Source organism: Oryctolagus cuniculus, chromosome 11 (genome assembly GCF_051225735.1).
Source record: "Oryctolagus cuniculus isolate XC-2025 breed Fujian yellow rabbit chromosome 11, ASM5122573v1, whole genome shotgun sequence".
Classification (NCBI taxonomy): domain Eukaryota; kingdom Metazoa; phylum Chordata; class Mammalia; order Lagomorpha; family Leporidae; genus Oryctolagus; species Oryctolagus cuniculus.
Genome location: NC_142877.1, coordinates 1,170,760 through 1,182,943, shown reverse-complemented (window position 1 = coordinate 1,182,943; position 12,184 = coordinate 1,170,760). Strand labels below are relative to the sequence as shown.

Sequence of the window (12,184 nt, the reverse complement as noted above, 5' to 3'; positions counted from 1 at the left end):
CCCTTCCACCCCCAGGGAGGCCTGGATGGAGTGCCTGGCTCCTGGCTTCAGCCTGTGCCACACCTGGCCAGTGCAGCCTGGGGAATGAACAGCAGGGGGAAGATCTCTGTCTCTCCTCTCTCCATTTCTCTACCTTTCAAATAAATAAGTAAATGAAGATTTCTTTGTTATTGAAAGAGAGAAAGATACCTTCCTTCTGCTGGTTCACTTCCCAAATGGCCACACGGGCTGGAGCTGGGCCAGTCTGAAGCCAGGAGCCTGGAGCTCCTCCCAGGTCTCCCACAGCACAACGCAGGCAAGGGTGGGTCAGGGTGGCCTCCGGGACGCAGCCCAGTGACCCGACAGCCCGTGGCACTGAACTTATGGGTGGGGCCCCCGTGGGGTGGAGCAGTGCGTGCTGGGGATAGGGCCGTGTGACACCGTCCTCGGAGGTCATCCGCCTCCTGAGGGGAGACCTCTCTGAGAACCCAGTGGGTCCAGAACCCCTCCCTGTTGTGGCCTGCGTGCACCTCGGCCCAGACGGGATGGGCGGATGTGGTTGGGGAGGGCGGGGTGTCAGTCACTCCCCAGCCTCACTTTTCTCATCTGTACAGTGGGGGCAACAAGGTGTGGAAGGCAGGTGCATCCTAGCGGGGCCACGGGGTCAAGGCTGCTCCCTTCAGCCGCTCACAGGGGTCTGGGGCGTCACCAGGGGTCCACCGGGCAGAAGCTTGCAGTCCTGTGGGTTGAGCAGGGCTGTGCCCTGGCCCAGCGTGCAGGGGTCCAGCTCCCCCAGCCCTAGTCCCTGTCTTTCCGGAGAACGCCATGGCTCTCTGGACTGAGCCCCTGCCCCTCCTCCCAAGTGTCCTTGGCATTGGGCTGGGGGTCGGAGGGGAGGGGAGAACCCAGATCTGCCTGCAAAGACCCCAGACTCGCAGCCAGATCTGCCCCGAGTCCAGACCCACAGCAGGCGCGGCCGTGGGACGCACACGCCACATGCACACGCCACAGCGCTGTCCGCGCGGACCTGCAGCCCAGGTGTCTGGTGGCTCCAGGCTAGTGGGGGGAGCAGAACAGGGCCTTGGTGGGCACCAACTTCCCTGCCCCAGCCGGGCACTGCCCACCCACAGCCTCCCCTGCCTCCAGCTCTGGAGGCGGGCCCTGAGGCCAGGGGGCAGCCAGGGTGGGAGGGGCCCGAGGGTGGGCTCCCACTGCCCCGCCAGGTCCTCGGCCACCACACTCACCGGGCCCTTTCCCAGCCAGCTCCTCACAGGCACAGGGACAGGTGCACAGCTGTGGGAGCGGTGGTGGGAAAACCCCGTTAGTCCCCACCCCTGCCTAAGTGACCCTGGGGCGGCCAGGGCAGCCCCTCCCCCGTTCCCTCCCTGCCCGCGTACACGCGAGGTGGCCACAGGAGCCTGCCTTCTGAGATGGTAGCCTGAGCCTGGGTCGGGGGCGTGGGACGCGGGGCTCTGAGCCCCGGGAGTCCGACGTGGGCCTGGCCCAGTGCCTGCCCACAGGGCCCCTCGGAGGGTGTCTGGAGCCCAGCGCAGGTGGAGGGGGAGTTCTAGACGGGCCTGGAAACACCCACGTGGCCGCCAGGGCGCTCTGCCCGGAGCTCAGACGGAGGCGCTGGCTCGCAGCGGGAAAGATGTGGCCGCGAGGTCACAGAAGCCCCGGGAGACGTCCTGTCACCGCGTCAGGTTTCAGGATGGCCCTGTGTTGAAGTGTCCGTCTCCCTCCTCCCCAGAGGGGTCCACCACATGTCAGAGTGGACACAGCGGGGAGCAGAGGCCGGACGTGGCCACTGAGGGGCCAAGGCCGTCAAGGGGCCACGTCAGCTCCTGGCAGGGCAGAGGGCAGGGGGCAGGCTGCTGGCCCCAGAGCCTCAGCACCAGCGAGGCGCCCAGCAGACCGCACACCACAGAGGCTTGAAGGTGCCGCCCGCCTCGCCGTCCCCTCCGCTGTGCCGCCCCTCCTAGTGCTCCCCTTCCTTCCCCCTCTCTTGAGCGGCCCCTCTGCTCACCCGCACCCCCAAGGCCAAGGCGGTCTCCCTGGCGGAGGTCCCCTCGTGGCCCCCTCTGGACAGGCAGGAGGTCACCTTTCCGCCCCCAGCTGCAGACTGCTCCGGGGGGCGCTGGCCTCACAGAGGAGAACCCCACGCCCGCCTCGGGGCGCCTGCGTCTGCTGCCCCTGCTCCTGACTCCAGTTCCCGCTGGGGCGGGCCCTGCAAGGCCGCGTGACGGCCCGGGAGCTGAGACGTAGGAGGCCTGGACGGAGTTCCCGGCTCCGCCTTGGCCCTGACGGGGACCACTGTGAGTGCTTGGAGAGCGAGCCACCGTGGCTCCCGTGTGTCTGCAAATCTCTGCCTCTCCATTAATTAATTAAAATCGTAAAGACCGCGTTGCTCTCCTACCCACGGCCGCTATAAACAAGTCATGATTATTTGCTAAATAATTAACTCACCTCCCCATTTTTTAATGAATCCAAAGCCGGTTCCTCCCCGGCGGCAGAGAGAAGCCGGTCTGGATGAGACTGCCCACCACGAACGCTCCGCACGCTTCGCGCCAGTTTGGGGGAGGAAGGTGGACTGGTGAGCTGTGGGGCCAAGACGCAGGGCCCAGCCCCGGCACGGAGGCCTTCCCCGCTCTCGGCTGGCTCCCCTCTGCACCAGCTGGGCCCTCCCCTGCCCGTGGCCTTGGCGGGGACAGCCTGGGGCTGCCGGCCGGTAGCTGCAGCTGGAGGGGCGTGGGTGCTGAATCAAGCCCATCGTGGCGACTCTGACTGGCAGGCCTGGCAGCCGTGTCCGCCCTGGAGGAGGAGGGGAGGGGTCGGCGTCTCCTGAGCCAGCGGGGTGGGTGCGGGAGAGAGGCCGCCAGGCCGCCTCGGCCCCCCAGCCCTGAAGTGGGAACGGCAAGCGCCTCCTGTCCCAGCCCCGAGTGCAGCAGAGAGAAGTGCCCAGCCTGTTCCTGTCGCTGGACACAGTCGGCCTCCCTCTCAGGAGCCTCACGCCAGCGCGGCCCTGGCCCTGCCGGGTCCAGCCTGACATTGGACCCTTCTGCGTCCTCAAGAGGAGCTCAGGCCCTTGTCCCAGGCCCCTGGACATCCAGGCCCGCACCAGTCCCTGCGAATGCCACAGGCCTGCGAGGCGACGTCCCTCTGTCCTCCCCGACTCTGGGAGGGAGGGGCTGTTTGGTCCCCAGGGGCTGAGGGGCCTTCCCAAGGTCACCGCTGGTTGTGGCACCGTTGGGCCCCGTGCTCATTCCCACTGCGGAGAAGGGAAGCAGGGTGCGGGAAGCGACCCTGCAGACCCCAGGCAGCAGGGACCTCCCCCAGCCTTGTCAGCCTCGTCAGTCCTTCCCGCCGGAAGGCGGGACCAAGCACTCAGTGACGAGTCAGCACCGCGGCGCTGTCCGTCAGCAGCAGGTGCAGCTGGCATGGGCGGAGCCACTTCCCGCCCACAGGGCCAGGCAGGGGAGCCTGTGCCACCTGGCACTGGGGGTCCAGCAGAGGCCACCTCAGGGACAGCTGCCCAGCGTCCCCCGTTGGGCCACAGCCGAGCCCATTCTGCGAAGGAAGGCACATCCTGCCCACGGGATGGAAAGGGGACAGGGCTGGACGTCCCCTGAGGCTGCCGGGTGGGCAGCACCCAACCCCGGGCCTCAGTTTCCCCTCCAAGCACTTCCTGCCACCCGGGGGCGGGGGCCCACAGCCCACCCTGCCTCCCTGCCCTCCTCTCCCCCATGTCGCTGACAGCAGGGGTTGGGGGGTCTGCTTCTCTGGCGTGGTGGGGGACAGGCAGCCGGGACTCCATCGTGCTCATGTCAGGAGCACGGGGCTGGGGCCTGGTCCTGAGGCCCACTCTGCTCTCCTCCCCGGGCACCCCCGCCTGCCACCCTGCAGGGCGCCCAGCACACAGTGAGTGCCGGGGGAGACTGTGGACTCCCGGCTTCCAGTCCTGGCACCCACCCTTCCCCGGGCGCTGAGTGTGTGATTGGAGGCGAGTCCGGTCTGCAGAAGGGGTCTCTGAGCGGCCTTGGCGAAGCTCGCGCGCCGGGGCCGGCGTTGAGACAAAGCCGGCAGCTGCTGGGGGGGGGGGTGCCTTCATGCTCCCCGAGCCCAGCCACGAGCGCCGGGGTCAGATGGGGCCACAGAGAGGTGGTGGCCGGGCAGCCGTGTCTCGGGCTCCTCCCCCTGTGGTCCAGGCTCCCCAGTCTCTCGGCCGCTGCAGATAGGTGGAGGTGGCGCTGTCTGCTCAGCGCTGTGAGAGCTTCAGGCCTTCGTCCTCACCCGGCCTGTGCCCAGGAACTGCCCCCAGGGGCACCCTCGAGGCCAGTGCCACAGTGGGAGAGGCAGCCAGACAGACGCCCGGAGGGGCCCAGTGGGGAGGGGCTGTGGGTCCCGCCTGGTCCCAAGCCCTGTCCCTTGAGGGCTGCCCGCGCCCCAGGAGAGCTGACGGGTGCCAGCTGTCCACGCACTCCCGGGCAGCGCCCGGTGCCCTGGGCCCTGCCACAGCCTGTGGGTCTTCTGTTCCCTGCTGGCATCTCAGAGCCCAGGTCCGTGCTGCCCCACTGCAGCCCCTGTGCCCGCCCTGGTGCCTGGCACACAGCAGGGGCTCCGGGATACCCCCCAGGCAGGGGTGTGGCTCCGACCCCTAAGAGAGGCCCCTCTGCGTGTGTTGGCCGCTGCCATCCCGCCCCGCCCGCCGCACTCCATCCCCGCACAGGAGCTCCGGGGAGCGGCCGTTTCCCGAGATTGAAGGCAAAATTGCTTGAAAGCCTGCGCTTTTATCCACCAATTTGTGGCCACTTAGCAGGGCCAGGCGGAGGGGAGCCGGGGCCCCGGCTGCGCTGTCGGTGCGGAGGCGCCCAGCGCAGCAAACGCTGCTTTGTCCTTCCCAGACGGCTCAGGACACAGGGCGGGCGTGAGCTGCGGGGTCCGGCCCCGTGGCGTGGGCCCGGAGGGTCGGACAACAGCCAGCCTGTGGCAGGAGCCACAGAGGTGAGGTGCAGGGGAGGCTGCCCACTGGACAGCGCCCAGCCCTGGGGCCTGGGGTTTGCAGGCCCCAGCATCCCTGGGCTCGGTCCTCCCCCGGTCACCAAGGGGTGTCCGCACAAGAAGGCAGGGTCAGAATCCCAGGGGGAGGCGGGAGAGCTGGGGTGGGGGCAGGGCTGGCCTCGGGAGGCAGGAAGTTCTGCGGGGAGTTTGGAGAAAGAAAGCACAGGGAGCTGCGGGGGCGGGAGGAGGAGGAGGACGGGTTTTGTGCTGAGCTGGCCTCACCGCTGACCGGCTGGCAACTGGCACGGGCGGCTCCCGGCTGAGAGTGGAATGAGGCCGAGGTCAGGAGAGCCTGCGTCGGCGGCCGAGGGCCCCGGGGGCTGCAGGGGGCTTCGGGAGCAGGGGCGCAGCCCGCGTCACCGCCCCGCCTGAGCTGGGCCTGCGGCCTCTGCAGACCTGGTAGGGATGTCCTGGCGCAGACGGTGTCTGCCGAGCAGAGCGCTGTCCACACGACCCCCGAGCCCCTTCCGCGTGCCCCTCCGCACCCTTAGCCCCACCTCCAGGCCTTAGCCCAGGCTCCTCAGCCCCCGAAGCCCCTCTGCTGCCCCTCCCCCGCACTCCCTGGGGTTCCTGGGTGTGACCTAGATCCTGAGCCCCCCCCCCAGGCAGAAGGTCATGGCTGGGCTCGTGGCCAAGAAAGATGGGCGCCCCGTCCTAGGGCAAGGCTCCCAGCGCCTGGGGAGGGGGCCCTGATGAGGGCGGACTCTGGACGGAAGGGCAGGGCAGGCTCTGGGCCCCACAGTCGTCCCCACGCCTGGGGACCTGTGCCTCTCGGGATCCCTGGCCCCCCAGAGCCCCTCACACAACGTCCTCAGGAATCAGCACCAATAAAAAAATACACTTTAATATGACCTCACGTGTGCAACAGCGGGCATGCACGCTCACTCAGGCGCACAGGACGCAGCAAAGCAGCCCTGCCCCGGCGCCCCCGAGCCTCGGGGCCCTCCCAGCCGGTGGCCCCAGGCGGTCCTGGCTGAGTAGACGGGGCGGGCACCCTGCTCCGGCTGCGCTCAGAGCCGCGGTCGGGGCACCACTGTCCCTAGCCGGGGGTGGGGCGGGCAGAAGCAGCTGGCGCAGCTCAGCCGGAAGTGCGGCACAGAGGGAGGAGGGCGTGGGAGCCCACACCTGCCAATCCAGCCCCGAGCTCCTGGCAGTTTTGTCTCTCTTGATTAAACATCCAAGGAACATCAAGTTCACAGGCATGTTTTCTTCCTTCTCCGTCTTCCCGAAAACGCCCGGAATGGAAAAGCAGGGAACAACTTCGAGGTCCTGGGGCCGCTTGACACTTTCGGGGACGGAGAGAGGAGAGGCAGGGAGGAGGCAGGCCCTGGGCTTGAGCGAGAGATGGGGGCAGCAAGGGCAGTGTCCAGGCTCGCCCGGGGAGGGGCGGTGTGCGGGTGTGTGCAGGCTCGGGGGCCGGGGCGCGCGCCAAGCACTAAGCGGTTGCTCTGGGAAGCAGAACACGAACCAGTAACGCACAAAGGGCTGACTCCCCCAGCCATCACAGTGCCCGTGGGGTGGGCGGCACGGCTGGGACCCCCGTGTTGCCTTGCCTGGGCTGGAGTCGCGCGGCAGGCAGCAGGGCGGGCCCCTGTTCAGCCAGCCAGGGCCCCTCCGGCCAGCCCAGCCAGCGCCTCCACCGCGCAGCAAAGGCACTGGGGTGGACCCCAGCGCTCGCGGGAGCCAGGCGGGTGACAGCCGAGCCGGAGAGGCTGCGGGCGGCCGGGCGGCGGCCGGCTCACTTCCAGCACTGCTCCAGGGAGCCATGAGGCTGGATCTTGAGCCGCTGGGGGCAGAGCAGCTTGGTGAAGGCCCGGCGGAAGCTGTAGTGGCACAGCGGGTAGAGCACGGGGTTGACCGCCGAGTTGGCCCACAGGAGCCAGAAAGACGTCTCGTACCAGAAGTCAGGGACGCAGTGGCCGTGGCAGGCGGCCCGGATGATCATGAGCAGCGTGTACGGGGCCCAGCAGAGCCCAAAGATGCTCACGATGACCGCCAGGGACTTGGCCACCTTCTTGTCCCGCGACAGCCGGAAGCGCTGGCTGATGCCCTGCGACACCATCTTCATGCGCTTCTCCAGTGACGCCGAGGACGCCGACGGCTTCGAGCCCCTCTTGAGCGAGCGCGGCCGCTCGGCGCCCCGGGAGGAGCTGCCAGAGCTGGAGGTGGGCGAGGCCGCGGCGCCCCCGCCGCTGCCGCCCCCGAGGGCGCCCTCCCCGGCCTCCGCGCCCGGCGCCACCTCGCCCACCCCGTACCTGTGCAGCGGCACGGCCTCCGCGTGCCCCTTGGGCCAGCAGCCCCAGCAGCCGGGGGGCGGCGGGGGCGGCGAGGCCTGGGCCTCGGGCGGGGGCTCGGGGCCGGCGCCGTCGCGGACGCCGTCCAGGCGCAGGCGCGTCCGCCTCTGGATGTTGAGGTAGATGCTGAGGTTGAAGAAGGTGACGCTGAGGAAGGGGGTGAAGAACTCCAGGGTGGAGGCCGTGATGAGGAAGTACCAGTTGTGGAGGAACTCGGCGTAGCAGTGGCCCTCGGGGATGGAGCTGCCCCCCGACAGGTGCTCCCAGCTCAGGATGGCCGGCCCGTACAGCAGGAAGGCCAGCACCCACACCAGCGCCATCTTCTGCACCGCCCGCCGCGTGTCGCCCTGCTGGGCCCGGTAGGAGACCTGCGCGGGACACGTGGGGCTGGACCGGCCTCCGCGTGCGCTCCTCAGGGCGGCCGAGCCCTGCCCTCCCTACTGCCGCCCCCACCGTGTCCCCTGGCCCACCCTGGGCCCTACAGGGTGCCCCCACCAGCTGTGAGCTCCCTGGGGCGTGGGTCCAGACCCAGCACGGGCCACACAGGGGCAGCGCGGGCAGCGCGGGCAGGGCGCCTGTGCAGGGCGAGGCCTGTGGCGCAGCGGGTCCAGCCTCCCTCGTGACGCCAAGAGCCATGTTGGAACGCTGCCGGGTCGAGCCTCGGCTGCTCCGCCCCCCTGAGCCAGCTCCCTGCTAATTTGCCGGGAAGGCGAAGGAGGGTGGCCCAGGTGCTCGGGCACCGGCCACCCACGTGGGAAGCCCTGACGGCCTTCTGGCTCCCGGCTCCGGCCTGGCCCAGGCCTGGCTGTTGCAGCCGTCTGGAGAGTGACCAGCGGGTGGAAGGGTGGTTCCCCCGTCCGCCTGTCTTCCCCGGCTCTGTCACTCTGCCTTTCAGATGAAAAATAATCTAAAAAAAGATGCTCTCGTGCTCCAGGGGCGGAGTCCAGCCCCGCCACGTGCAGCAGCGTCCTTGGGAGTGGAAGTGCAGGAAGCCCCGTGCTGGCCCCTCGCTGGGAGAACACACGCTCCCACACGCTCCCACACGCTCACACACGCTAACACTCAGGCTCACTCACGCTCATGGTAACACACGCTCACACATGCTCACACACTAACACACACACGCTAACACACAGGCTCACACACACTCGTAACACGCTCACACAGGCTCACACACGCTCACACACGCTCACACACACACGCTCACACATGGTCACACACGCTCACACATGATCACACACGCTCACACACGGTCACACATGGTCACACACGCTCACACACGCTCACACAGGCTCACACACACTCGTGGTAACACACGCTCACACATGGTCACACATGCTAACACACACGCTAACACACAGGCTCACACACACTCATAGTAACACATGCTCACACATGGTCACACACGCTAACACATACGCTAACACTCACACAGGCTCACACACTCGTAACACACGCTCACACAGGCTCACACACACTAACACACACGCTAACACTCACACAGGCTCACACACTCGTAACGCACACTCACACAGGCTCACACACACTCACACATGGTCACACACACTAACACACACTCACACAGGCTCACACACACTTGTGGTAACACACGCTCACACACGGTAACATACACTCACACATGGTAACACACTCACACACGGTAATGCATGGTAACACACAGTAACACACGCTCACACATGGTTAACACACAGACGGTAACACGCTCACACACAGTAACATACATGCTAACATATATGGTAACACATGCTCACACACGGTAACACATGGCAACAATCACACATGGTAACATACACTCACACACGGTAATATACCTACATGGTAAACACAGTAACATGCTTGCACATGGTAACACATGGCAACACAGTAACACATGGTAAATCACCCTCACACACAGTAATACACACATGCTCACACACTCACACTCGGTAACACACATGGCAACACACTCACACATGGTAACACACACATGCTCACACACTCACACTCGGTAACACACACGGTAACACACTCACACATGGTAACACACACGCTAACACACGGGAACCAAGGGTCGCAGATCCCCGAGGGGCTGCATAGAGGGTGGGGCCGCAGGTCTCAGGAAGTGGGGCGGCACAGGAGGGCGCGGCAGGGGCCCGAGGTGTGGTGTCTCCGGTGGGGGGAGTGACGAGGGCCTGAGCCCACCCCTCAGGACCCCCGCCCCCGACTCTGGCGCTGACCTCCGTGAGCACAGGGGCAACATCCAGGCCACCGCGGCCGCAGGGCCGGAGCTGGGCGGGGGGGGGGGAGCCGGCCTCCGGTCCCGGCTGCTCCACTTCCCATCCCGCCTCCTGCTAATGCGCCTGGGAGACAGCCAAGGACGGCCAAGTGCTTGGGCCCCCGCGGGAGGCCGGGTGGAGCGCCTGGCTCCTGGCTTCGGCCTGGCCCAGCCCTGGAGGGAGTGAACGGACTCTCTCTCTCTCTCTCTCTCTCTCTCTCTCTCTCTCTCAGTAACTGCCTTTCAAAGAAGCAAATATCTTAAACTTAAGAAACAAAACAAAACAAAGCTACCACTGCTCGGGAGCCTGTGGCCTGACACCCCCTGGACGGCGCCTTGTTCCGTCCTCACAACGGCCCCACCGCTGCCCGGGCGCCGGCAGACCACAGGGGGATGGACTCGGGAGGACCCCCGCTCACACACTGTCTCCCCCCTTCCCAGAGTAGGAGGGAAGATGCCCCCCACAGAACCCGGGGTGGGCGGGGAAGACGAGGTGGGGAGGGAGCGGCGTCGGGTGGCCTCAGGCCCCTGGGACCCACGCGGCAAACTCGCAGGCCCAGGGCCCCTGACACGACGGGGCCTGGGGAGCCAGGAGCTGCGTCTCCCTGGGGCTGCATCTTTGAGTGCACCTGCCAGGGCCCTGCCTCCACCCAGGGACTTGGGACGGCGCCGCTCCCTTCAGAACCTCTGGTCAGGTCGCACTCTGCCTCCTACCCCAGGGTCAGGCCAGCTGGCTGCAGAGCACGAGCCTTGTGGGTCAGGACGAGGTCGGCGGGGACCAAGCTCTGGGGCACCGAGAAGTGGCCACCCCCGACCGTCCCAGGGAGTGAACGGCGACACCCACACGCCAGGACTCACGGCTCGCGTGACGGACAGGAAGCGGTCATAGCTGATGAGCACAATGTTGAAGACGGACGAGGTGCACAGCAGGTAATCCACCACCAGCCACAGCTTGCAGAGGCCCCGGCCAAAGGTCCAGCGGCCGGTCAGCACATAGGGCACATACAGCGGGATGCAGAAGGCACCTGCAAGGGGTGGGGGGAGTAGGGCCACAGCTGCACAGGGGCCAGAGCCAGATCAGCCACAGCGGACACAGGCAAGACCTGGAAGTACCGTAGTGGCCACCTTCCCGGGACCATCAATCTCCTAAACGCCCCTCCCTGGGGTCTCCCAGGCACAAACCCTGCCCTACTGCTGGCCTTTGCCGCCCCCCCCCACCGCCCCTGGACTTGGGGTCAAGAGAGGAGAGTCCAAGCAAGGGGGCCTGGCGTGGAGACTCTGGGCTTCTGCCCAGCGCTCCCAGCCCCCAGAGAGAGGGAAGATAATTTCCACTCTGCCCCAGCCCCCACCCTAGCCCCTGGACGGCCCTCCCTCCTTGGCGAGAAAACCCAGAGAGCCCCTCTCCGCCAGCCGCTCCCACCGCCAGGGCCCGCTCAGCGTCTGCCTGCCAGACGCACCTCGCAGCCCCAACAGGTGTCTGGCGCTCGGCCCCCTCCGCGCGCCCCGCCCCCCAGCCGGCAGCAGAGCACGGACACGTGAGAGCGCGCTCCTGCCAGCACCTCCCCACCCCCCGCCTACCCCACGGCACCCTCCCCCAACACGGATCTAAAACCCCCCTCCCGAGTCCTCTCCCCAAACCCCGCAGCGCCCTCCGCGCGTCCGGAGCCGCCGCCGCCTTTGTTTGTTTGGCTTTGGCGCAGGGGCCAGCGCAGCACCGGCGGTCGCTGCGCCTCGCGCCTCGCCCCGCGCCTTCCCCGCTCGCTCGCTCGCTCGCTCGCGCCCCCTCCCCCGGGGCACCCCTCCCCAGCCTCTATACCGCGGGCCGGGAGGCGAGGAACTTCCTCGCGCCCACCGCCCCGCAGGCTGCGGCTGCCTTGCCCCAGCCGGACCCCGGAGGAGCGTGCGCCCGCGGGAGCCACCCCGGGTCCGTGCGCCAGTCCCCGCACGCCCGGCCGGGCTACAGCTGCGGGCTGCAAGGGCGGGGGCTTTACCCACGAGAAAGTCGGAGATCGCGAGGTTGAGCAGAAAGAAGTTGTTCTGGGTGCGGAGGCTCGAGTCGGCCACGAAGGCGAGCATGACCAGCGCGTTGCCCAGCACCGTGGCCACGATGAGCAGCGCCATGAGCGCGGCCAGCACGGCGGTCCAGGCAGCCGAGAAGGCGCGCGCCCCGCCCGCCGCCGCCTCGCCCGCCAGCGCCCCCGACGCGTTCAGCAGCCCGTCGGGCGGCGCGCGCTCCATGGCCTCGCAGGCTCACGCGGCGCCGGGACGCGGGGCAGGGCGCGGGCCGCGGGCTGGGAGGCCGGGAGGGGCCCCGACCCGGGGGCCTCGTCGTGGCCGACTCTCCGCCCAGTGCGGTTCCCCGGGGGGCGCCCGGCGCATGGTCCGCGGGACCTGCGCGGGAGGCACCGAGGGAACGGGGCCCGGTTCCGAGCAGTGGGGGACCGGTGGCGCGGCGGCTGCAGGCGAGCGGAGCCCGAGCGGAGCCGGAGCCCCAGCCGCCGCCGGCGCGTCCGTGCACCCCGAGCGCAGCGCGCAGCCGAGTGCGCCCCGCGCCCAGCCCGCCGCCCCCCGCGCCCTG

General features: G+C 67.9%; 1 protein-coding gene across 2 annotated transcripts; it reads right to left on the bottom strand.

Annotated features, from left to right (window-relative positions):
* Positions 1-6,634: 6,634 nt before the first annotated feature.
* On the bottom strand, positions 6,635-12,184 carry HRH3 (histamine receptor H3). 2 transcript variants are annotated; one of them, XM_089306781.1, is made up of 3 exons: positions 11,602-12,184; positions 10,465-10,631; positions 6,635-7,699 (listed from the first exon to the last, which is right to left on the bottom strand). In XM_089306781.1, exon 3 carries the CDS (start codon positions 7,649-7,651, stop codon positions 6,776-6,778), a length of 876 nt encoding a protein of 291 aa, XP_089162907.1. In that variant the 5' UTR covers positions 7,652-7,699; positions 10,465-10,631; positions 11,602-12,184; the 3' UTR covers positions 6,635-6,775.